The sequence below is a fragment of the Pinus tabuliformis genome, chromosome 7 (genome assembly GCF_031772625.1).
Source record: "Pinus tabuliformis cultivar Carrire ecotype Pingquan chromosome 7, CPIR1, whole genome shotgun sequence".
Taxonomy (NCBI): Eukaryota; Viridiplantae; Streptophyta; class Pinopsida; order Pinales; family Pinaceae; genus Pinus; species Pinus tabuliformis.
Window position 1 is genome coordinate 148,284,269 of NC_142293.1, and position 27,548 is coordinate 148,311,816.

General features: G+C 38.9%; 1 protein-coding gene across 1 annotated transcript in view; it reads right to left on the bottom strand.

Moving 5' to 3' along the window:
- Positions 1 to 2,501: 2,501 nt before the first annotated feature.
- The window catches only part of LOC149246283 (cytochrome P450 709B1-like), a 31,325-nt gene continuing 6,278 nt past the window's right edge, over positions 2,502 to 27,548 (bottom strand). Inside the window, exon 6 of the mRNA XM_089440381.1 lies at positions 2,502 to 2,875. Coding sequence (XP_089296507.1) covers positions 2,502 to 2,875 — 374 coding nt within the window. The remainder of the gene's footprint in view (positions 2,876 to 27,548) is intronic.

The following is a 27,548-nucleotide window of genomic DNA, read 5'->3' on the forward strand; positions in this document are numbered from 1 at the left end:
TTCCACAATTGGCTGATTAATAAATGATTTGGGAGTTGCTGTTCATTCTTCTCATTCTGAAGTAACCCAGCAGCATCCGCTGGCGGCTAAGGGCCCAGCCTCTGGTGGAGTACGCTGCTGCTGTGTATCATATCCTTACAATTGCTTTCGTGTGATGGTTTGATTTCCTTTTCATTTCTTTAAATTGTTTGTTCAGTAATCTTTTGTTTATGAACATTTCATTGAAATCATAATTGGATTGTGTCAGTGATAGAATTATTAATTATAACTTGAAATGTCCTGTTGATAATTCTGATCTAATGCTGCGCTATCTAATTAAGACTATGGTTCATTTAATTGCTTCTCATTTATAATTGCAATGGCTGTTCAATTAAGTTACTATTCAATTATAACTACGATTGCTGTTGCTTCAATAACTGCGATTAATGTTCATTCTGATAGGTTGCTGATTTAATTACATTTATAGTTGCTGTGTCTTTCTAATTACTTAGTTTTGCTGTTCAGTTCCATTTAAGATTGCTGTTTAATTCTAGTATTTTAGCATTGCTATTCCATTTCAATTGCTGGTCTATTTCAAGATTGCTGATTTGCTGTTTCATTTACTTGCCATTTCTTAAGGACAGACTCAGGCTGTAGTGAGTGTCAGCTTCTGCTATTTGGCTCCCAGACCTCTGATCTGCTCCCATCAGTTATGAAAGGGATAGGTTATTGCCACCAAACCCTTGGCTGATGCGCTGTTCTATTTCATCGTTATTTCCTTTACTTGCCGTTTCATTTATATTCATCAAGGGCGATCTCAGGCTGTAGTGAGCCCCAGCATCTGCTACCTAGCTCCCAGACCTCGGATTTGTTCTCATCAGTTATGAAAAGGATGGGTTATTGCTACCGAACCTTCGACTGATGCAATGCTTGGTGTGATTTAGCCTTTTGAAGTAGTTAAGTTATAGACATGCAGTCATTTACTTTTGTAGCTTTTAAGCACTATACTACAAAACATTACTCTTGAGTAAATAGCCACCTCAGACTGAGTACACTCTTGAAATAAAAAGTCGTCCCTGGGTTGATAATTAATGTGAAGGTAATTAGGAGTTAAAAAGACACCTTTTTATCGCTCCACACCAATTGCGATAAACCTTGTGGTCATAGGGGGACTAGCACCATTGCGACCAGAGGCACAGGCAGGGTTGAGCATGATCTCCCTGCTCTCATGCGTAATCTGTCAAGAAGGAGGAAAACACAAAACGGATAATTGCCACCTATTGCCGAAATATAATCAGACCCCCCAGCAGCTCTTTTGAAACTTTTGTAGATCGGTAGGTCACGAGGAGAGGGATTGTCAAATGTTGGTAGATAAGGCATCTACCTATTGAATGCAGACTAAGGGGCGGGGTCAAAACCCAAGTGCAACGTTTGCGTGCAGTGGATTCCAAGGACAAGGTCGAGGACCGGGTGGAATAGGGCTAGGAAGGGGTCGAGGACAGCTAATTTGTTACAATTGTGGAGGACCAGGACACTATGCACGGGATTGCACAAATCCAACTCGAGTATCATGTCCCTATTGCGAACAATTCGACCATGAACTGCTAGATTTCCCTATGCTGCTAGCACAGATTCACAAAAAAAGGACAGCACCTCCTGCACCGACACAGAATGTCCAGATGATAAGGGCCGAACCATGCGATGAAGAACCTAAAGTAAATATGGTACTAAGGAGCAGTGCAACCTTAGAAGGAGATTAGTCTAAGTTGTATAAAGGTCCCTCGATATTGACAACTTTCATAGAAACTTTCATGAAGTTACTTCGCTATAGTAGGGCAGCGAAAGGATTGTAGGAGGTAATTAACAAATATGCAGGATGGGGAGAACATCGCATAATCTAATGAATGGGGAGCCATACGTCGTGGGCCGGACAAGAAATGCCGTTAACAGCGCGGATTGGTGACTATGAGATGGACCAGGTCATTCTGGACCTCGGTTCAGATGCAAACATCTTGCCCAAGCAGACATGGGAGCGTATCGACAAACCCCCACTCCAATGGTCACCGATCCAATTACGGATGGCAAATCAGCAGAAGATCTTGCCCATGGGTAGGCTGCAAGGAATCACCATAGACCTGGATGGTGCAAGCACTAAAACGAACTTTGAAGTTATTGAGATAGTGGATGAAAAAAGCCCGTACCCCGTGTTGTTGGGAATAGACTGGGCCATCGACATGAATGGGATTATTAATTTCAAGCACAGGAAGATGATATTTGAGAAAAAGTCGCGCCGCATAGTGGTTCCGCTAGATCCAACCGAGGGACCCTGCTACACGAAACCTGTGCGCGACGATGAGCTGGATGAAGTATTGGATTGCATCCACCAAATTGCTGCACAATGGCCAATAAAGGGTAAGGTAATGAAGGAACAAAGAATTTCACAGGGGTACGTGGAACCATACACTGATGATTTGGAGGAAGAAGACGAGTAATGGCGGGCCAGAATGAACAGGGCAACTACTTTAAGCTGCAATATGCTGACAAAATCCGTATACTGCATTAAAGCTTAGGACCGCGAGCTGCCAGTGTATGATGGGCTCACAATAGTAAATGAATTCTTGACGAAGTTTGAGAATGCAGTAGCAGAGTACCAACGATTTGATGCGCTCAAATGGGCATTGCGCGCGACACCGGCGTGATGGTGGGGTACCCATGAAGGAACTTCCGCAGCTTGGCGAAGCCGTGAGTGCATGATGCAGATACGATTTGGGAAGCCAGCACTCCAACTGACAGAGAAATATGACAGACGAGAGAATCCGCACATACACCTGAGCAAATGGACCAAAGCCTATGGTGAGGAGCCGCAACCAGAATGGGTACACCTTTTTTTCATACCCTAGATGTCATCCCAAGGAATTGGTACACTGAAATAGAGCTTCGATGCGGAACAGGTGAGTGGGATATTTTGCGCGAAAGGTGTTGAGTCTTGAAAATGTCATTCATTTCCACTACACTTTCACTTTTATGTCCATTATATCACCTCCATTTCACCTCCATTTCACTACTATGTCACCACATTCATCCCACTTTCATTATCATTGGGCCACATTTATGTTTTTCCAATCTTTATTAATTCTAAGCCTTTTAAGTGAATTTGTGGTTAAAAATTAGAAAATAATGTGCATATGCTTATACCTAACAAATGGGTTGAGATTGTTGACATGGGTAGGTTGAAAGAAGGCTTCTAGAAGACCCTTATGTGGCACTCTAAGGCCAAATTCGAATTTGAGTGGAAAGAATCATGGGATCATGAGGATATGTGTCATATCTCCTAATTGTATTGTAACTCTAAGAAGACATGTGTCTTATCAGCTCCTATTTTGATTAGGACTCTAGAGGTAGAGGGAGAGATTCATGGACTCTCATTAATGAGATGGCTTCTCATCTTTTTGTATAAATAGGAGATCTCTCTCCTTCATTTGTTAGCTTAGAGCTTAGAGCTTAGAGTTTGGAGTTCTTAAGTCTTTTTAGCTTGTGAGTTTGTAGTTCTTCCTTGATGGCTTTTGAAAGCTTTGGAGAGCTTTGTTGTACTTTTTGATTTTAAAGAATTTGAATAAAGCTTTGATGTTCTCAACATGGAAGGAGATGTGAAGTAGATGTCATGGAGCATATTAGAATGTAAGGTAGAGTAGATTTCATTTTGTAAATTTTGCTTTGATTTCATTATGTCATTTGATTGCTTTCAAGTTTGATAGATTAGATTTTTCATTCATGCAATTTTAATTCATGCAAGTGTGTTCAACCGATTGATTGTAGATTAGTAATGCACATAGCTTTTTAATGACTAATGACATGATGGAATCATCTTGTCCTTCTGCTGATTTATTTTCTGAGTTCTAATTCCAGCATTGTTATTTCTTTCAGTTTTGTTTTGCTCATTTACTTTCATGCAATTTAGATATCATATTACTCAGCTTGTTTATGATTACTTCCTATAGACAGATTGAGTTGAAAGGAGAAGGATCAGAACGGGGGTTGAAGTAGTGTGATCTGATCTTAGTTTCCTTTTATGCAATTTGATTTCCTGCAATTTAGATATCATATTACTCAGCTTGTTTATGATTACTTCCTATAGACAGATTGAGTTGAAAGGAGAAGGATCAGAACGGGGGTTGAAGTAGTGTGATTTGATCTTAGTTTCCTTTTATGCAATTTAATTTCCTGCAATTTAGATATCATATTACTCAGCTTGTTTATGATTACTTCCTATAGACAGATTGAGTTGAAGGGTAAAGGATCAGAATAGGGGTTGAAGTAGTTTGATTTAGTTGCTTTGCTTTCAGTCTTTGAGTTGCTTTAAGTTCAGTTTTTACTTTCTTTTTCATATAGCAGCAAGGATACTGGGTTTCATAGTCACTAGCTCATTGATTGGTTGTTGCAATCTATTTTGATTAAAGTAGCTGCATATTTACACTTTTGTTTAAGTACTAATTCCATCAATAACATGTTTTGAGATCTTTTGAAGTGCTAAGTTTTGCAAGTTACCATAGGAACATCAATAACTATGACCTTTTGCTTAATTATAATAAACAAATTTTATGGTGTTCTTGAAAAAAACACAATGGTTTTGTGCTTAATCATGGTACAATATTTTCAGAATGTTGGAAAAGATTAGTTATTTAATAAATCCATGGGAAAGATTCCCATCGATTCTGTAAGAGAATTCCTTTGAAAAAGAATACTTAGTTATGATAAAATCTAATAAGCTATGCATAGATGAAATGCACATAGATAATATAAATCATAGAAATATTCTTTGGAAAGAATATGTTTTTCTTGTGCGTGAAAGATAAGTTAATTGTGTTAATTCCTTTGAGTTTTCAAAAGTTACATGTTTTGGTGAGTAAAAAGGTAAATGATTTATTTGGTTGCATATTGGATAGTTTGATTTAATTGCATGGTTTAATGCATAAATGGTTACCATTATTATTATCTTAGTTCTCATGCCCAAAACAAAGCTTGATTGTGATACTTTCTTGAAAACAAATGCATGAGAACTTTGTGATGATATTTTTTTGGAAACAAATGCATAATAAATTTGTACATAAATGATAGAGAAACTATGTTGGCTTCCTGAAAATAACTTTGTGAAAAGAACACATATGTAGAAGCATAGAAACAATAGTTGATTACATGTATGAAGATATAACTATTGTGTTAGATCTTTTAAAGAGAAACATGGATTTGTAGAACTATTTTGGTAGATTTTTTAAAGAAAAGCATGGATTTGTTTGCAAAAAAGAATAAGTATTGTGGAAGTAAAACAAGTAGTTACTTGCAATAAATGTACCAGCTTTCCTTTGTAAAATACATATACCTGCATGCAAGAAATAATGACTAACACATTAGTTCTAGTTTAGAGCAATGCATGTCTTTGTGCATACAATAGATTTTGTAAATAGATCTATCTTGGAAAAGATGCTTTTCGAAAAGGGACTTACATTTGCATGCATGATAATAATGTCTATCATGTTAGCTTCCCCTTAGAAGGGAACATCTATTGTATTGGAAAGATTACTTAGTTACATGCACAAAGAAGAAGCTAAGGGGCTAGTTGTCTTCGAATAAGTTTTTATCTAATTACATGCATGAAAAACAAAGATAAGTTTCTAGTATCTTTTAAGTGAAATGAATGGTTACAATGGTTTCCTTTGGATATGAACGTATGTTGGTGCAAGAATGATCATAGTAATGGGGTAATTATTTTGACATGCTTGATAATTATTTGTTTATACATGCACAATGTTGTTAGACGAAGCATGATGTTATATTATATTTACATCTATGTATGCACATGAATAGGTGTTAAAAGATTGCTTTTAAAGATTGATTATCGATTGATTAATACTTTATCTAATCATGTTACCAAAGATTGTTGACGACAACAATGACAGGAAAGGATGGTGATTTGTGCAAAACAAAAAATATATTTAACATTGTGGCATATAAGAACTAATGGTCCATGCTGATGAGTATGAGTTGCAGGATGGTCCATTGATGGAACAATCATGCCACAAGGATGTAGAGAGTGGCGATATGTAGGTAAATGGTTTCATGACAATTGTAATAGATTTTTTCTAGGTATGTGGTATTTTAATGATATTTCATTGTATTATTTTATAACAATGGATAAGGGATGGAGTCCCTTATAGCATTGAGTGAGGGGTCAACACCCTCACGAGCGTTTAATAAATAAATTTTACAATTGTTGGTTTTCACCCTACGGGGTTTCTAGGGTATATCGAGGTTCAATGATGTGATTGCTTATTATGTCATTTTGGTGATGTTGATTCCTTGCATAATGTGATGTTGATAATTTCATGTGATTAATTAATGTGGTTGAGGAATCATGAAATGGATGCAAAGTTACAACATACATTTGATGTTAATATACTACAAAAGTGGTTGTTAATGGTTATGGAATTTATTATTCCTCTACTAAAGTTACTTTTTGTACTAATGAACATCTCATTTAATGGTTAATGAGGAATCTATAGTAGCGATTTGAATAATTACTTGTGGGTATTTTTTGTAAAAAAATTCTAACTCCCTGCATTTTCATGTGAGGTTACCGAGGTATATTACATGGGATTTGGATATATTAGAACATTTGTACCAACTTTCTAGGAGGCTAGAATTACATAAAATAACGGTGTCATCTTGTTATGTTTCTTTATCACATAGGGTTGATTGGAGTTCAATTACCTATGTATAGATTGTATCTTTTCATTCTTATTAGGAGGTCAAAAGTCGAAAAATCAAATGAAAAGACTTGGAGATACATTTTGGGAAGCATTATTGATCTGGATTTAAACAGGAACATAAAAAGTTACAGATATAACCATAAATACAGAGATGCAACAGAAATAATACTTCATTTCATTAATTTAAAATACTGAAATATGCCTAGTAACAGCAATGGAAATAAACTAGCTCAGGCCATGGTAGCTTATCCCTGAGAAGAGATGTGGCAGATACATGCCTCTAAACTACCTCACAAGGAGGCTCACTGGCCTTTTAATTATTGAAAAATAAGAGAAAAACCTAAACAACCAAATCCCTAATCCGAGGAGATGCAACACCAAGAGTTTATGTGCCTCGTTGGGGTTAGTTGGACAACCAACTTCCCAGAGTCATGACTTGGTTATATTATCTCCGTTGATGCACATGATACCCCATTGGAAAGATCTCTCCGAGGAATACGGTAAAAAAGATGATTTTTTGAAAAACTTGTTGGCGATAGATTTTCAAGAAAACATCGTTTAGGGCCTGAAAATGGTTCCGAAAGTTTAGGACCCAAAAAAACTGCTAAAAACAGTAAACTGTGCTACAATTAAGGAAACTAAAAAACTAAAAGAAACAATGGTGGAAGTCTAAGTGGAATTGGTGGGTGGCCACCAATATCCACCAGGATCATTTCTCCCCCCTTAGGAAGTAATGGTCCCCATTGCGTTGAGTTCCTCCATGAGATGAGGAAACTTCTATTAAACTTGGTCCCTGGTGAGCCACTTACCCTAGTGAAGGAGTTGGCCTGCTTTGACAACTCGATACACTTGGATCTTCTGCTGGCAAGTGTGCTTGATCTGTGTGTCCAGGATCTGATCAGTTGCATCTTATTCCATGCAATCTGGATTTAACTCTGTTGGTGTGAGTTGTTCTGCAATGTCAGATGTGTCTAGTAATGGTAGAAAGTATGGCCGAAGGCGGTCCACATTGAACATTGGGTGCAGGTCAAGGAATGGGGGAATCCTGAGCTCAAATGCATTATCTCCCACTACCTTGGTAATGGTCTAAGGACCATATCGGAGTGGTCTGAGTTTCCGATAGGCTCTGGTAAGGCGTTCCTTTTACAAATGCAACCAGACTTTGTTGCTCACCTGAAACTTGTGTGGCACCCAATCTTGATCATTTCGCTTCTTGTACTTGGAATTTGATTTCTCTAGAATGTCATGGACCTACTGGCGGATATGTTGGATGTGCTCAATGATGTTGTTTGCCTTATCTGTTTCAGACTAGACATGAGCTGAATGTTGGCATTATGATATAGGTGTTGTCCTTGATGGCAACTCACTTAGATGACAGATCATAGTGCAACAGGTCAATAGCAAATAATTAATGATCAGACTACAAAGAATGAATAAAGAGAGGTATACGTAGGTTCACCTTGACAAAGGAGCGTATACACATGGGTTAACAAACCAAAAGGAGCATATAATGTACACACGCACTTTCACAAAAGGAAAAGCGTGTATATCTTGGAAAACTAAGTTTTGGTCCAAGGTATTTGGTCCATGGTATTTTGATCCATGGTATTGGTCCAAGGTATTTGGTCTGAGGTATTGACCCTAGGTATTTGGTCCAAGGTATTGGTCCTAAGTGGTTTTGGTCCATGGTATTGAGAAAAGCCTAAAACTATAAAAGGAGGAGAAGATCATTAGGCCAAGTGTGCAAGTATTGAATATCTGATGAAGTGTGAGATCCAGTATGCAGGTTATGGGTTTGTGATTATTTACTTGATCTGAACTAAGGATGCACCAATGTGGATGATGATGGATGATGGATCGGGATCTTAAGGCTTGGAATGTATTATCATTATGTGGTTTGATCATGGATAGATTAGATCTGAACACTGATGCATGTTTTATTCTGCAAATGTTATGATCTAGGTATGACTGAATTCTGAAATAGTTGTGAAGTTTTTAAGTTAGTATTTGCAGATCTGTACACGGGTTTGCGTTAGTAAAAGAGCGTATACACACTGGTTTGGCTCATCAAAGTAGCGTATACATTATGAAATATAATATCTAAATTTGCAGATGGTTCTAGTGGTTGTTGTAGAGTTCTAGGTCCTGCTCTGTGTTTTGGTGACTGTGTTTTGATGATAGGTCTTCAGTGATTCAGCTGTGGGTGATTCAGAGGTTGATGATTGATTATTTAATGATTGGTTAATGTAATGGTTGTATTGCAGTGGAGATTGATTTTGAGCTTTAATGTTGTTGATGGGTCCAGTATGAAAATTGGATGAAACGTGGCCTTCATATTATGGTGTTGTGATCCAGGAGTATCCAGTCTGAAAATTTTTGAAACGTGGTCCTTGGAGGAAGAGAGAAGGTCATAGCCTTCTGTAGGCTAGTGCCTATGTACCGACTAGTACAAAATCCATAGGTTTGGAGCTCCCTTCCAGTAGTAGCTGGAAAATGAGTGAAGGTTGGAGCCTTCAGTAGGCCAGTGCTTACATACTAGTAAATATATCGACTAGTACAAGAGCTAGGGGGTTGTAGCTCCCTTCTAGTAGAAGCTAGAGAACGAGAAGGTTGTAGCCTTCTACAGGTGGGTGTCTGCGTATTGATATGAGTTTGTGCTAGTACAAGATTGTAAATAGGTTTTTCTTATATTAAAAGAAGACAGCAGCAGGTGGTTTTTGTCCCGCATTGGGTTTCCACCTTAAATCTTTGTGTTCATGTGTGTTTCTTATGTGTGATGGTCTGTTCTGTTTTTACTGCACCTGCTACTGTTTATATGGTTAATGAAGTTCTGATGCACTAATTAAAGCTCAACATATGATGAATTAATTGAATCATAAGTTTGTTGGATATACGCTAGTTGCCTTAAACACAGTTGCATGTACATGCGGGTTCCCTTAACTGAAGTAGCGTATATAAATCTAATTATGGAAATGGAAAAATTATTGACTTTCTAATATTGATTCAACCCCCCCGTATTATTTCCAACAATTGGTATCATAGCAGGTCCTTTGATAGAAGCTTGATCGCTTGAAGGAGATCCGCAGAAACAATGGGAAGGAAGCTAAAGAAGAAAGCACCTCAGAAGAAGAACACAACTCAAAGGAATGGTGACAGTAGGAGAAACAATTGGCCGTTAGATGGAAGCAAAGATTTAAATTCCAAATAAGCTCAAGATGAACAAGCAAATGAAGCATCAAATAAAATCATAGATCAACAAGATCTATTTAACAAAAGGAAGTGTGCCCTCAAAGAAGAAGTTACCAAATTAAAATCTCCGCTGGAGTGTGCCTTCAAAGTACGTCAAATGCTATAGGATGAAGTGATATCAATAAAAAATAGGTAGAATGAAGAACTACCTCAAGCATATAAAGAACAAGAAAATGAGACTCTCAAATTAAGGCAACAAGGGGAAGAAGGAAGAAAGGCTGAAGAAATCCTGAAGAAGCAACATCAGGAAAAGGAAGAACAACATCAAGTTGCGGTAAATATCTTAAAAGGTAAATTAGAAGAAAAGGATAAACTATTACGATTTCAAGAGAGTACTAAGATTTTGGATAATATTCTCAGTAGTCAAAGGTCTCCTACCATCAAAACTGGTCTTGGTTTTTATGAATCTATTGAAGGTGAATCTAGCTGACAAGGTGAGGCAAGGAAATCTAATGCAAAACCTGAAATTCTCAACAAGGAGATAAGAGGTCAACCCCATCAACAACCAAAGAAAGAAATCCTTTAAAGAAAATATTTTACTCCAAACTATAGAAGTGATAGTTGGTTATTTTCTCAGATGAATAATGTTGAGTGTTATGTATGTCATAACCTTGGACATGTTGTAGCAAGATGCAGAAGTAGAATGGTTCAAGACCGTCGCACAGAAACATCATCATGTTCCAGGTACTTTAAGGGATATTGTTCTTCTTGAAATATGTCTGGTCACAAGGCCATTGGCTATTGTAGAAGGAATATGAAACATGTAAGATGTTATGTAGGTAACAAGCTTGGACATATAGCAAAGGAATGCAGGAGAAGTTTTCGAGCACCATACCAAAAGGAGAAAACATCATCACACTCTAAGATATGGAAGAAGAAGGAAGTACAGTCAGAAATATGTGGCATAGCAGAGTATACAGACATGAAAGACTCAGAGGGAGTTGAAAGTGTGAAACTTTAGTGTTCTAAATCGCATACACAAGTTTCATGAAGGCAAGTTGCATATATACGCGAGTTCGAAGCTACATAGTTGCGTATATGTTGGTTTTAGGAAAAATAGTGGGATAGACTGAAGAAAAAGGGTCTAATGTGGTTCAGTCAATTATTTAATCTGTTTGATGATGGTTACAATCTGTTGATGATGTGTGGAAATATGTTGGTACTCATAAGATGTTATTTAGAAGTGCTTTTGATCCTCACAAGTTAACTTGATGTATATCTAATTGATGAGGATGCCTTGATACTTCTTGCTGATATATGCATGATCAAATCTGACAATGAACAGATGGAACAGGTTCAAGGGGAGCTTATGCTTCGAATAATGCATTGTTGGCATTATAGTTAGAAGTCTTTGGTGATGATGCTTATGTGGCTAAATGATACATCTTGCTACCTCAGATGATACTTGGGGTCACATTGTTGGTATTCAGATCAGATTCATGGATGATCACTTAAGTGGCATATTATTGTTGGTTGGCCAAGAGAATGGTATTGTAGGTTACAGGTTTGGATGCTATTGACAGATGCTTATGGTGCATATCATATATGGTGTATGATAGTTTATGACTATCATGATCTTGTTTAGGTCTTTGGTCTAAATGTCATGTATATATTTTAAAGACCCATGAGTCATATGATGTATTTGTACCCCCACTATGCATGGGAAGGATGATGTAATAATTTCTATTTCAGTCATGTGTAAACATTTGGTATATCCCCACTTGGTTTGGAGATGGATGTATGAGTCATTGGTGATAGGAAGGTCATACTCACATAGTTGAGATATAGAGTCATGCTATTCTTTTGGAAATATTTTTGCAGACTCTACATGTGCTCAGGGGGAGCATGGATGGTTTAGTGCATCTCAGCATGTACAAACGGGGAGACTCAATCAGAGATTTTAGCATGTTCTCAAGGGGACCATGAACAACATAATGTATGTCAAAGGGAGAGAATATCTTGGTCCACCCTTTTCCCTTGATGTGAAAGGGCGAGCGTGACTTGGTGTTGTTGTTGCCATCAAGTCCAAAGGGGGATATTGTTGGCATTATGATACAGGTGTTGTCCTTGATGGCAACTCACTTAGATGACAGATCATAGTGCAACAGGTCAATAGCAAATAATTAATGATCAGACTACAAAGAATGTATAAAGAGAGGTATACGTAGGTTCACCTTGACAAAGGAGCGTATACACATGGGTTAACAAACCAAAAGGAGCATATAATGTACACACGCACTTTCAAAAAAGGAAAAGCGTGTATATCTTGGAAAACTAAGTTTTGGTCCAAGGTATTTGGTCCATGGTATTTTGATCCATGGTATTGGTCCAAGGTATTTGGTCTGAGGTACTGACCCTAGGTATTTGGTCCAAGGTATTGGTCCTAAGTGGTTTTGGTCCATGGTATTGAGAAAAGCCTAAAACTATAAAAGGAGGAGAAGATCATTAGGCCAAGTGTGAAAGTACTGAATATTTGATAAAGTGTGAGATCCAGTATGTAGGTTATGGGTTTGTGATGCTTTGCTTGATCTGAACAAAGGATGCACCTATGTGGGTGATGATGGATGATGGATCGGGATCTTAAGGCTTGGAATGTATTATCATTATGTGGTTTGATCATGGATAGGCTAGATCTGAATAATGACGCATTTTTTATTCTACAAATGTTATGATCTGGGTATGAATGAATTTTGAAATAGCTGTGAAGTTTTTAAGTTAGTATTTGTAGATCTGTACATGGGTTTGCTTTGGTAAAAGCGCGTATACACACTAGTTCGGCTCATCAGAGTAGCGTATACATTATGAAATATGATATCTGAATTTGTAGATGGTTCTAGTGGTTGTTGCAAAGTTCTGGGTTTTGTTATGTGTTCTAGTGACTGTGTTTTGATGACAGGTCTTTAGTGATTTAGTTGTGGGTGATTCAGAGATTGATGATTGAGTATTTAATGATTGGTTAATGCAATGGTTGTATTGTAGTGGTGATTTATTTTGAGCTTCAATGTTGTTGATGGGTCCAGTATGAAAATTGGATGAAACATGGCCTTCATATTATGGTGTTGTGATCCAGGAGTATCCAGTCTGAAAATTTATGAAACGTGGTCCCTAGAGAAAGACAGAAGGTCATAACCTTCTGTAGGCTGGCACCTACGTACTGGTAAACATATCGGCTAGTAAAAGATCCAGGGGGTTGGAGCTCCCTTCTAGTAGTAGCTAAAAAACGAGTGAAGGTTGGAGCCTTCAGTAGGTCGACGCCTACGTACTAGTAAACAGATCGGCTAGTACAAGAGCTAGGGGGTTGTAGCTCCCTTCCAGTAGAATATGGAGAACAAGAGATGGTTGTAGCCTTCTACAGGTGGGTGCCTGTGTACTGGTATGAGTCTGTTTCAGTATAATATTGTAAACAGGTTTTTCTTATATTAAAAGAAGACAACAGCAGGTGGTTTTTGTCCTGCATTGGGTTTCCACCTTAAATCATGGTGTTCATGTGTGTTTCTTATGTGTGATGGTCTGTTTTGCTTTTACTGCACCTAGTACTGTTTATATGGTTAATGAAGTTCTTATGCACTGATTAAAGATCAACATATGATGAATTCACTGAATCATAAGTTTGCTAGATATACGTTAGTTGCCATAAACATAGTTGCGTGTATAAGCGAATTCCATTAACTGAAGTACCGTATATAAATCTGATTATGGAAATAAATTATTGACTTGCTAATACTCATTCACCCCCCCCGCTCAGTATTATTTCCAACATCGAATCTGCTTGAGTAGCTACAAATGGCATGGCCACATCAATGGGACATAGTGGTTGGAATCCCAAGACCACCTGAAAAGGGTTGTGGCCACTCGAGTTGTGGAGAGCCTGGTTATAGTTGTGCTGAACATAGGGGAGGCTCTCATCCCATGTGCGTGGATGCTTTGAGTTATACATGAGTAGAATGTGTACGATCATCTTGTTGATAACCTATGCCTGGCCATTAGTTTGGGGATGGAAGGCTATGGACTTAGTGAGTTTGGTGTCCAGCATTGACCAGAGATTGGACCAAAATGTACTGAGAAACCTACTGCTGAGAAACCTACTGTCCCGATCTAAGATGATAGACTGTGGGATCCCAAAGTGTACCCACACTAGTTCAAAGAAGAGTTTAGCAGTGGCTTCTGTTGTGATATTCTTCTTGCAGATCGCCATAAGGGTTGTCTTCGAGAACCTGTCATTCCATTCTGAGTAGAAGGAAGGACCGACATGTAATCTGTTAGCACCTAAATCTGCCCTAGGCTGAAGGAAGGCAAAATTCAGGGTAACCACAAACCATGCTCAATCTGGTAGCTAGCCCTACCAGAACAGGAGAGGGCTCTCTCCGGGTCACGCTCAATGCATAGATAAGCAAAAAATGGTCTGAGATGACTTACAATGAAATATTGATCTTAGGCTAGTAAGTGAATAGGGATACAAGAAACAATTTTTATGAATGACTGAGCTTCTGGAATGGTATGGGACCAACGGTCAGCAAAGAATAGAGAATTTAATACAAAGGCACATATTACTTCATGAGGCAAGGCAGGCGGAAAGTGTAGCAATTTAGTTTGAAATAACACGGAACGGAGAGATTGCTGAGGAGTGTGAAAAGGGCATAGGAACATGAATCCTTTTCAACAGAAGAAGAACACTGAACATGAAATTTTCCCACAGGCAGAGCAATAAAATTGAATTCTACCTAATCTCACTCAGAAAATTTCACTGGAAATGAACATGAATTGAATTATGAAACATAACAAAATACATATGAAAACATAAGAGACACATTTTCTACACTCACAAGCACAAGAATCTCATGAAACAAAGCCGCTTCCTTTCATTATATCTCTGTCAAAAATACACAGTGAAGAAACAAAGTTTCTTTCCCACAGTCTCCCAGAAGTTACAAACTCACCAACCTTTTCCAAATGGTTTACATACAATATATAGAATGTGCCATGAAGAGATAGAACACCCAAGGGTTGGGGAGTTACTCGAATCATTACAAAATGGAGATGAAGAGCCAACCATCAACTACAGGTGCAGCGTTACAAACATGACAAATGGCTTGGGTGACCATTTGACTTCCTTTGCCACTTGGATAGAAGCCAATATAGGGAAAAATTAATTTAAATGCCACCTTAGGTGCCAAAAAACTGGAGTGTAGATGATCGGGCCCACTTGAAGAAGTCGCGAATCGAAATTTCGCGAAACGGAAGCAAATTTGGCAATTTTTCCTCTGTGCGCTGCGCCATTTTCTCTGTGTGCCGCGCTACTTTGGGGCCTATTTTGGGGCACTTGTAGGTGTCCAAAATGTGCCCAAAAGGGCTTGTTGGAAAGAATGTCCTGTCTACTTTCTAACCCAACTAGCATTTTTGAATTTGGTGCTCATTTTCCCCTCCAAATATTCATTCTCCCAAGACTACTTCCTGTGTGTCAAAAAAGGGGCAGAGAGGCCATTTTTGGGTGTTTTTGACCTCTAGGAGACTCAGATCTTACCCAAATTTCTTGTCCAGGCACCAGTAGTCATGATTTTCCATGCTGAATCCAAAAATGCAAACAATTCCTCATTTGGAGCTCTAGATTTTTAGCATCGCGCCACAGGGAGAAAAACCCTGTGTTTTGCCCAAAAATTTGTCATGTGACCAAAAATTCCCCAAATTTCTTGAAATTTGAGCTGGAGGTTCTCTATGGGGTCTTATGATGGGCCAAGGAAGCCTCAGCCAAGATTCAAAGTCGATCTTGCTCTTTTGCCTCTTTTTCCTTTCTTGTTGCTTTCCTCAATTTCACCTTAAAGCTCCTTATCCGGGACCTTGCACTCATATTTCGTGTCCTGTAAAAATAAGCCATGTGTCTCAGAAAGGCAAGGTCCTGATCGGCCTTGTCCAGTAGCCTCTCCAAGTGCATGTTCACGCTCTCGAGATGGGCCTCCGTATCCTCATTGATCTCTTGCTCCAATGATGTGAGCTCAACTTTTCTCCTTTGAGCAGCTTGGCGATGCTCACGAATGTTTTGCAGCTCCATAATCACCTGCTGATCCTCAAGCTGCTTGTTTCTCTGCTCTAGGTACTTCATGTTCCACTTGGCCCTCTCCAAGTCAAGGGATAAGGCCTCAATCACTAATTGCTGCTCCTGGATGATCTCTGTAAGCTCTGTATTTGTTGGTTTTGTATCTGTCTCATCATCATTGAGGAGAACGAATTTGGTCTCTCGTTCACCTGATGGCCCTTCCTCCCGCACTGGCTCCTTACCTCTGCCCTACTCATGTGATGCCGATGTCGGAAGCGAGGCCCCTTCCACCCCGGGTGGAGATAACACTCGCTTTTCTGTCGCAAACAAAGGTCTACTACCTTTCTGATAGGTGATGTATACTGGCATAGTAGCAGTCTCATGTCGATCATACTGATGAGATGGGACACCTATCTCATGCTCTGCCTTTGATACTACCTGTGGAGCGCTGAAGAAGTCACGGGAGATGAAGTCCTCCCAAGCAATACCCTGCAATCCCAACTGATGATCCACCAAAATCTGGATAAGAGCAAAGTGATAAACACTCTTGAGCTGCTGTTGAGGGGTCTTGTGCTGCATGAAATTTTTCATCCTCTCTATGTTCCCACAAATGAAAAATGGGAGGTTCATCATTCGCACCCTGGTAAAGTGCACGAGCAACCTGATGTGATAGGCATAAAGGCGAGAAAACCTCCCCTCACAACCGAAGTACTTCATGATCAATTTCATGAGCGAAGCATACTCATCTCTCAAAAATCTGAATGGAAAAACTGTCGTGAGTTGACTCAAACAACTGGCCTTAATGTAAGGCTCATAATGATGCCTCTCCACCTTCTTCTTCTTATGCCATTGTTCTCCAATGTTTGGTATGCCTGTTGCCACTGATACGGTTTCGAGTGTCAATGTGAAAGTGACCCCAGCCAAGATAGACTGACCTCCATGTAGGTGAAGTGCAAAAAGACGGGCCAACTCATGATGAACTCTGACATTTGCCACCCTTTGACAAAATTCAAGACATGCTAAATGCTGGAAACATGACATAGCAAGAGGGCATGCCTGCAACTCAGTGAGGGTGTTTGGCTCATCCCTAACATGTTTTCCACTCCTGTGATGTCTCCTAGGGGCCTGTTCTCCTGAAGCTGTATCACTGTGGGTCTCCACCTCATACTCTGATGAAACCTCGGATGCCATGACTGTTGTTTATAAACTGTATTTAGGCTACCCCTTTGATGATGGTGAAGTTGGGTGTTGCTTTGATATCTGCCACCAAGGGGAACAATGAAACAAGGGAGTATTAGGAGGGGAGTAATGTAATGGGAATAGGGGTTATAGGGAGAAATTTGTTTAGGGATATGGGAGGAGTTTGGGTATTTCGATAGGGTAGGGTTTGGGGTTTTAACAAGGTAGGGTTTGGGATGTTATGTTGACCAAATAGTGGAGGGATAGGTGAGAGGGTTTGGTAGTAATTTAGGGCAGGGATATTAGGAAAAATGAGAAAGGGAGGATAGGAAAAATGGTAGGTGAGGGGAAAATGATGGGTGGAATGGAACCTTGGCACTAACAACCCACTTTAGCAACCCTAGCCATCATGGTTTTTTGGTGATTTCTTATGGTTGATTTTATTGAATTTGGTTGCATTCAAACATCGCTATAAACCACCATATCATTTATAAAACTTGATGAACCAATGATGTCAAAGAGCCTACCTTTTAATTTGATGGGCTTCACAAAAATTTGGAGGTGATTTGGCCTTGTTTTGGCCCTTGGTCTGTGTGCGTCATGCGCAAAACCCAGTGCGCTGCGCCCTGGGTATGTGCCGCGCCTGTGGAAAATTTGAACTGCGGGCAGGCTCTGTGTGCACCGCGCCCTCTGTGTGCGCTGCGCCCCTAAGTATATGCGCCACGCTCCTTCAAACTGCCTCCAACTCCCTCAAACACTCACGATGCACACTCACACCTTTTGCAACGTTTCTCCAAGGCTTGGATTAGCATAATGCCTTTGATTTTGATGAAAACTTGTATATATAGCCTTGGAAGTGATGGGTTAAATTTTTTCTTCCTTGAAAACCCATTTTTCTAATGTTATGTTTTGACACTTTTTCACTGACTTTAGAACACACTGATTTTCACTTTCCCTTTGAGATTTTAGCTCAAACGATGACATTTTTGGCACTCTTTGCAGGGATTGCATGAGAGGACATTCGACCATGGAAACCATGGCTGCATCTGAAGAAATCAACTGTAGACCCCTTTTGAAAATTTTGTCACCAATAGCATTGTTTGACTTTTCTTCAAAACAGAGTTTTGAAGAACAGTCGAAGTTTATCAATATGATGATGAAACTCTGCGGATCATTACTTTGCAAGAACATCACTCTGGCCTGCATGGCTTTACTGGACATATTTAAAGACCAAATTGATCAATCCCTAGACCTAATGACCAAAAATGACTTTTGTCTGTTAAAGGACCAGACCTTAACTGTTATGGACTTTTTGATTATTTGACACAAAGACATAAGCCAACAGGAACCAGACATGAGGGGAAATGACTAGCATGACCTTCTCCATCAGATTATGGCATGCCCCTAGCGGAATGCAGCTGAGTGAATGGAGCGGGACACCTAAACATGAAATGCATAAAGAGTTTTGATCTCTGACGGAGGACTGACCAGACCGACTCTAACATTGGCTCCAATGGGGGATGGTAGCTCCTTGGAGGTGCCAAGAACAACAGATCTCTAGAGGAGCTAGATAGTGCCTTTTGTCCATTGGGCTATGGAGTCATCATTTCGACTACAACACAGGACTCTGACTTATTTATGAAACTGAAATGACCAAGAAATTGACTCAAACTTGACATTGAAATGACTCAAAAACTAACTTGATAGACTGAAACCAAACTAAAATAAAAATGGTATTTACAATGACAGTGGAAGCAGCGTTAATAAATCAGTAGTGGTATCGCTTGAGCAACCGACCATTGATCGGCCCTCCAGGACAATCTTCCCCGTTCATTTCCTTCAGAAGAAAGGCATTCTAACCCCTATATGCTGCAATTTTGAAAGGACCTTTCCAAAGATTCTCAAACTTTCCGTGCTTACCTTTCTCTTCATTCCTTGCATCCCACTTCAGTACCACATCATCCAACTGAAATCTATCGGCCTTTGCTTTTTTGTCATAGATTTTCTTTATTTTCTCCTGCAATTTGGATGTGTTCTTGAAAACTTCTTCTCTTGTCTGCTGCAAGTGGACCATTTTATTCAACCTTCTCTGCATGGGATCTTCTTTACTTCCTGCCTCCTGAAGAAGTCTGACTACCGGGGTAGCAAGAGAGGTGGGAAATACTGTGTCAACTCCATAAACAAGCTCAAACAGTGACATACCAATGGATTTTTTCTGACTGATCCGATCTACCCAAAGCGCATGGACCAACCTCTTATTCCAGCTCTTTTTATTTATTTCCAGTAGCTTCTTGATGATGTTGGCCAATGATTTATTCAAATATTCTGCCAATCCATTGCCTTGTGTATGATAGGCAGTTGAGTGGCCCAAAATGATGTGATATTTATGACAAAATTCTACCATCCTCTTTGATTTAAAAGTTGCTGCATTATCGGTGATTAACTTATTCGGACAACCAAAGCGAGACAAGATGTTATTTTCGAGAAATGAAATGATTACTGTATCTGTAGCTTATCTGGTGGGAGTTGCCTCAATCCATTTTGTGAAATAGAACGTCGCTGTGAGGAGCCATCTATGCTGACCGGAAGAAGCGGGATGAATTTCACCAATGAAATCCAACCCCCACTGTTGGAAAGGAGCGCTCACCTCAATAGGCTTAAGTGGTAAAGGCTGTAATTTCTGTTTTCCTTCGAAAATCTGACATTTATGACAGCACTTGACCATCTTGTACACATCAGCAAACAATGTGGGCCAATAGTACCCTGCTCTCAAAATTTTATTTGCTGTTGACTTCCAAAAAAGGTGACCACCGCACTCTCCTCCGTGGAAATCCTCCATGACTTTCTTTGCCTCCTCTTCCACCAAACAATTCAACAAAACGCCATCGGGATCTTTCCAATACAGCGCAGAATTTAGAATGCAAAACTTGGCAGCCTTCAACTTGAGTGTTCTCGCTTTATTTCTAGTCATGTCGGGCAGTGGTGATAGATTTTTTAGCACATATATTATATCTGAATACCATGGGGACAGAACAAACATTTCAGATACCTGAATGGATGATATTTCCTCGTTCTCATCGGACATAGCAACGATCAGGTTTATGTCCAAGGCATGCAAGTTTGATTCGGCCATTGACTTCGCCAACCCCTATCCTTTGACCAGCTTTGTGGGCTTTATTTCCACATCATATTCCAGCAAGGCTGTAATCCATTTGCCTCTTCTTCCTTCCAGATCGGTCTGGACTAAAACATCTTTTACAGCAACGTTAGGAACATAGGCCAAAATATGAGAATGTAGAATATATACCTAGAAATCCTTCAATGCCTTCACCAATGCCACGGCTTGCTTCTCAATGATGTTGTACTTTAAAGCTACATCTCTTATAGCCCTGCTGAAGAATGCTATGGATCTTTCATGATCATCTCTTTTCTGCAATAATACTGCAACTATAGTGTGCTCCGAAGAAAATGAAAACAATGTGAAATCCTCAGTGTAGTCCGGGCTGACTAGAACTAGAGCTGAAGAAAGGGCCAATTTAACCAAATTGAAAGATTTTATAGCCTCCTCTGTCCATTTCACTTGGCTGTCCTTCTTGAGCATGTTGGTCATCTCTCTTAAGTGTTCAGCAAGATTAGGCACAAAGTGATGCAGAAAATTTATCTTACCATTGAACGATTGTATCTCTTTTTTATTCCGGGGCAGATCGATTTGTTGAATTGCTTTCACACGTGCTGGGTCAATACGAATTCCATCCTTTGAAATAATGTGCCCGAGTAATTTTCCTTCCTCCATGGCGAATAAGCTCTTCTTTGGATTCAGCAATAAACCATATTTTCTACACTTTTGAAAGACAATTTTTAGATGATGCATGTTCTCTTCATCAGATTTGGAAAACACTGTCAAATCATCCAGGTACACCACCAAAAACACATCCTTCTCATTCTCAAAAGCCAAGTCCATTGCACGCTGAAATGTGGCACCTGCATTCTTTAAACCGAAAGGAATTTTGGCATAATGAAAGGTTCCCCATGGAGTGGTGAATGCTGTCTTGTCTCGGTCATCCTCATGGATAGAAATTTGGTTATATCCGGAATAACCATCAAGTAGTGACATACAAGATGCCCCCACTACTCGCTGAAGTATATGGTCCATCTTGGGCAGTGGATAGTTGTCCTTCAATGAAACTTTATTGAGATTTCTAAAATCAATGCATAAGCAGATCTCACCTGTCTTCTTTCGTATGGGCACCAAGTTAGAGATCCAATCTGAAAATCTGATAGGCACAATGATACCTGACTTGTACAACCGGTTTACCTCCTTTTCAATAGATGGCAGCAACTTTGGATTTATCCTTCTCAGCTTCTGTCTAAATGGTTTTTGATTGGGCTTGATGGGTATAGTGTGCTGAATTATATTGGTATCATAGGTCTTTAAGTCAGAATAATCCCAAGCAAACACATCTGCAAATGAAGCCATCAAACTGATATATTTGTCCTTGATCTTTGGCGGCAATGCTTTAGACAATTTTACCAACTTAGGATTGGAAACTGTTCCGATGTTGACCTCTTCTACCCCCTTCTTAGTTGGCTGCAATGTTGGCTTGCAGGCTACATCATCTTGATCAAAAAGTTCTTCTAGAGGTATCAAGCCTTTAGGAATAATGTTATTCTTCAGCTGCAACACATCCATTTCATTGATCTGCACTTCATCTGTACCATTCCCTTTACCATCGTCGTTTTCTACATCAATTGAGGTTTCTTTGAACTTGCCTTTGTTTTGCAAAAAATCATTAATCTCCTCATCATCTTGAAACACTTACCAATATCTCTGATTGTCTGGAATGGTTGGATGATGCTTGACAAGGATTTCAAATTTATTGCTAGAATTCATTGGGATTTTCAAACTACTTGTTGCCTTGGAAAGAGCGTCAGCAATACTATTTTGTATACGAGGTACACATGTCAAGGTGTATTCTGAAAATAATTTTAAGATGTCTAAAACTGCATTACGGTAGGCCCGCATCCTAGGATTCTTTGCTTGATACTCACCTCTGACCTGCTTTATTACCAATTCAAAAGTCGCCATATATCAAAATCCTTTTAGCATTCAGCTTTCTAAGAATCTTCAGGCCAGCAATCAGAGCTTCATACTCAGCTTCATTGTTTGAACACTCAAAGGCCAGCTTGTAAGAGCAAACCCTCACACTGCTAGGCACTTTGTTTGGGGCGGAGAAAGGACTACGTACCCAAATTCCAATTCCAACGCCATCATTTCCTACTGCTCCATCAAAATCCATGGTCCACAAGCCTTCTTCCTCCTCTTGTAAGTGCTGGAAATCTGTTTGATGTGCCTTGTCTGCTTGCTGTCCATTACTTTCAGCTAATTGCCCAACATTTTTCTGCTTTTCTTGTCCTTCTTTCTTCAAAATTTCTCTGAAATTTTCTGTTATTTCTGGAATATCATCTGCTTCTACTAACTGATTATCTATATCATTTAAACTATCTGAATACAAAACAAAAGACTCTAAATCTGTATGTACATATTTAATTGGATGATTTATTGGTTTCTCCATGCTTGTGATCATATATTTCATTTTTTGTTCCCGATATAATTTCCTCATTTGTCCAAACACTGGGATCGTTGCATAGGAGAAATCCAGCTGTAGTGTCCCTTTCAATTTCGCTACCCAAGACCTGGAAAGAAGCATCCCAAACCTTGGAGGAATATCTGCTACCACCACATCCATCAAAACATTTTTCATGGGAAGCTGATCCAAACTCACAACCAAGTCTTTGATGAGTCCTATACATCTTACTTAGCTGGAATCAAATGAATAGAGATCGTGGTACTATCGGGTGATGTCCAGACTAAGATTATTCATGATAGCCTTGGGCACAAGATTTTGAGAGGCTCCGGAATCGAACATGGCATTATGTAACACAAAATCATGCAATCTTAAACTGATATAAAAGGGTGGAACATCGCTATCAGGAGACTCACCATTCGATGTTGGCCCAAAAATCATTTCAGGTTGATCATCTTCTACATTTACCATGTTGGACATTGGGTCCAAATTCAACATCTTAGATATATGTGCTCTATAATTGTTGTTCTTCATTATTTCAGTCAATGGGATGGATACCTTTAACTTAGAAATCTCAATCTCTAAGCTAAAGGCGGGAGTCTTTTCTACCTCTTTGACTGGGATTTCTTTCTTTTCTTTTTCTTTTGATGCAACTTGTTGCTGTGATTGTTCTGCTGATTTCGATTGGCTTCTCTCCGGACCAACCGCCTCCTTTCCTTTTCTTTGTGTAGCTGATGAATCATTCTTTGCTGCTTCAACCTCCTTCTTTTTCTGAATTGGCTTGGCCGGCACATCTCTGTTTCTAAGTGAATATCGTTACTGCTGTGTGGACAGAGCATTCATATACCCCCTTTGATATTCCTCTGATTCTTCTTGTAAAACAGTGTCACTAGCTAGGATGAAATCTGCATCTTTGTACGCAGTTGAACTCACTGCACACTCTTCTTCTTCAGTAATGTAAGTAGGCAGCTCATCTGGAGTAAAGAGGTGGTTTTCTTCACCTATTACATTCCCGTCCTCATCTGACTCCGGTCCATGCACAAAATTCTGCTGCAAAGGTGTCTGTACTGACTGTTGTGTTGCCTGCTCTTGGGTTCGCTGATCTCTCTGTCCTATTCTATATTGTGGCTTCTGCTGGCTCAGGCTTCCTAACTTGTGGCTCAGGCTTGTCGAGTTTCACCCTTTCAAGCATCTGCTCTACCTTTTTGAGTAATTGATCCATTGAAGAAGACTCCTCCTTAACAGTGACTTTCTTTTCTGCTTTCGCTCTAGCTCTTTTGGACAGCAGATTTGCTTCAACGCTGACCACGATTTTCTACATGTCTTCCATTGTGGCCGGTTCTCTCTCTCTCTTAATTGGTAGGCCATATCAGCATCAAAACCATCCGGAAATTTCATCATAGCTAGTGCCACAGGTGGCTTTAGACGATCTGGAATTTCATTATAAACTAAATTGAATCTAACACAATAGTCTTGGACCGACTCACCGGTGTTTCGTTTGATTTGCTCATATTCAGCAAGAATTTGAAGAGGATTCTTTTTCACTTCCCATCGGTTTAAAAATTGTCTTTGTAGTTCGACCAAGGTAGTGATACTTGCCGCCGACAAACCTCTGAACCATTTCCTCACTTCACCTACAAATGTTTGTACAAAGAGTCTCATTGCCACATTCTCCACATCGATCTCATGAAGTTCATAGAAGTCTGCCATTTTGTCCACATGTTGCTAAGCAGTAATGTTGTTAGGAGTGCCATTAAAAAAATGGGATTTTGCTTTGATAATTTGTGGGCATATCATCTAGAATTTGAGGCAGAACCAGGGGTGCAAAACGGGTAGCCATCATTCTTGTTGGGTTTGGCCTTGGAGGTGTTGGAGGAGTTTGCACAGTTTGTAAGGGGCTAGCAATTGGAGTTTGAGGCTGTGTCGCAATATAATTATCAATTAACTGATTAGCTCTTTCCGTTTCGAGGTCTACAAGAAATTGAGGATTGGGGACAGTATAATCAACAGCCCTTTCAGACTTAGACTCAAATAATGATATTTCAAACCGTTCGTCAAACTCAAGCTCCTCAAGATACTCAAAAATATCAGGACTTGAAAGAGACTTGAACATGGGAGTTATGGTGCTTTCTTGACGTAGGAGTCTAGGAATCAAATTGAGATTTTCGTAGATATGAGGAGGATCCGGGTCTGGATTGGCTCTGGTATATCGTCTCGAAGCCAGCGTACTATTGAGAAAAATCACAGGACACAACCAACTTACTCATCCTATCCAATCCTAAGCTCATCATCTGGAAGCTTAGAATTATTAAGAAACAAGGGGATTTGATTTCAGTTTCGTTCCCTAGTATGGTCGCCACTATGTTAGCACCTAAATATTGGTTACTGATTAAGATTGCAGCTTAATTCTCAAGTTTAGTATAATCGTAATGAGATTGGATTGAAAATTGTAAGTGAATGCTTTTCCGTAGGAATGAGTTTCTGAGTTTATTTTCAACAATTTTAAATTAGAAATAAACTTTAATCTTTGATCTTTAAATCTGAGTGTGTTAATTTAGGTAGCGTAAAAATATTAATTTGAAACTGTCATTTAATCTCTTTTGAAGCCTATCCAGAATTGAAGGTGTGAGCTAGATAAGATCAATAAATTAGTTGAAGTGCTTATTGACTTGTGTGATCCCGGGAATTATATTAGTTACAATTTTATTTGAATTGTTTATTGCCTTAGCTTGACATCATTTGAAGTGATTGAAAGTTAGTATAAGTTTGATTCCTTTTAAATTAGTTTCAATTGATTTTGTATTTAAGAAGCTCTTATCATTGATTTGAGCTTCCTATCATTCAAAGCGAGAGTAGATAATAAAGTGATTTGTTTTGAGCTGTATATTTCAATTCAAGTTGTTTTAAGTACTGAATCAGAGTGCCTAAGTTGTGATAAAGTATGTCTTAGGTCATGGTTAAAGTAGAATAGTAATTGGAGTTTTGAATTGAACATAGATTTAAAATAGAATAGTGATTTGTGTTTTGAATGAGATAGATTGGATTACAGTAAAATAGGTTTCTTCATTATGTATCTCATGATGTTAGTTTAGGCTAGACGCTTTGATCCTGCGTTACTTGCGCTTGTGTCTCGAAGCTTATGAGTCTCAGATTGATAATTTAAATGTTAGAATTATAATACATAATTTCCCCAACATAGATTGAGCGATGCATAAGGTTTTGGTCTACGTTCATCCTCTGATGTGATTTTGCATCATTGCTCCTTGATCAAACCCTCAGGCAAGAAGAAAGTATGCTTACATGTTGATGCCATTGCTTTTCACAAAAACTCCATTGTTGCTCGATCAACATGCATGTTATGTTGAACCCCTGGGTAAGAAGAAAGCACGCCCGCATTTTGATGCCATAGCTTATGACCAAGACACCATTGTCTTAGTTTTTTACACCAAAATAAGGGAAACCAATGATTGCATCATGTATTTCAAATTAAAGTTTTTAGTTGACTTTCGTCAATAAGAACAAGGAAAGGAAGAGATAGAGGAACTCCTGGCACATGCATGGTTGTGCATTTGTAATCATGAAATGCATTCTCCTCCTCCTCGAGGATGGTAGCATTGCATGTGGGAATAGGAGGGCATACTTATGTTTCAATGCAATGTTCGTAGTTGTTCAATGAGGTTACTTTTTTGCATAAATTTCTTAGTCAAATTTAATATAATTTTAATTAAAAAAACATTAAGTTTTGGAGTCTTTATAGTATTGATGTTTTGAAATAATTGTCACTGTTAAATTAAACAAACTCAGAAACTTTGTTACTCACCTCCTCACACCCATAAAGTCACCTCCTTAAGCTACTCCTTGTGCCGAGAGTGTAATTAAATTGCTCCATTATTGGCTTTTCGTTCCATGGTTTGGTGGGAATATATTGTCATCCATTTCTTCAGAAATGTCACATCTAAAGTTTCATGTGATATAACCGTCTTATAGTTATAAATTTAATGGATTCTAAGATGGTTAAAATCCTAAAACAGAATTGCACCTTTGACAAAATTGTTACCTTAAAAAATCTATAGATAGAACCTAGATGCAAACCTAATTTTTCCTATTAAAACAAGTGAATTCCTTGATGATTGATACAAAATAATATAATTAAGTGTTATGATAATTTGTTTGTCAGCTTCTTCATGTGTATATAATGGAGTTATTAGTTCCACCATTGGTTTATATTCGAAAGTTCTAACCGTCTACATTATTAATAATCTCCTCAATGTAATTTTGTCGTCATTATTACAGCTTGTTGTTATTTCAAGTCCTGTTGATGGCTCTGATATCGAGAATCGCAGGAAATGGCACGAATTTGAACCAACATATCCGAAATATGAAATCCACTTGAAACTTGCCAACCATTCATCCAGGAGTTTGCAGTTGCATTGGAGACCACGTCGCTGAAATCAAAAGAAGGGTTGTCGAAAGGAAACAAAGGTTATAAAAAAAAGAATCGAAAAAAGGGGAAGAATCCATACCTATGATGCCTTCAAGATTACATTCTAAGACAAAACAGAGGCATGTCACACGTAAAAATGAGGGTTCAACCAAAACCAAACTCCATTGCAAATACAGTTCCAGATGCCTCAAGTTCCCATGCACTTTCAACATTAATACTTGAGCATTCCTATGATTTTTCTAATCCCAACCACACCTCAGATTACAATCTGCTCTCAATAAACAAAAATAAAACTTGTAATCAACAAAACAAGAAGT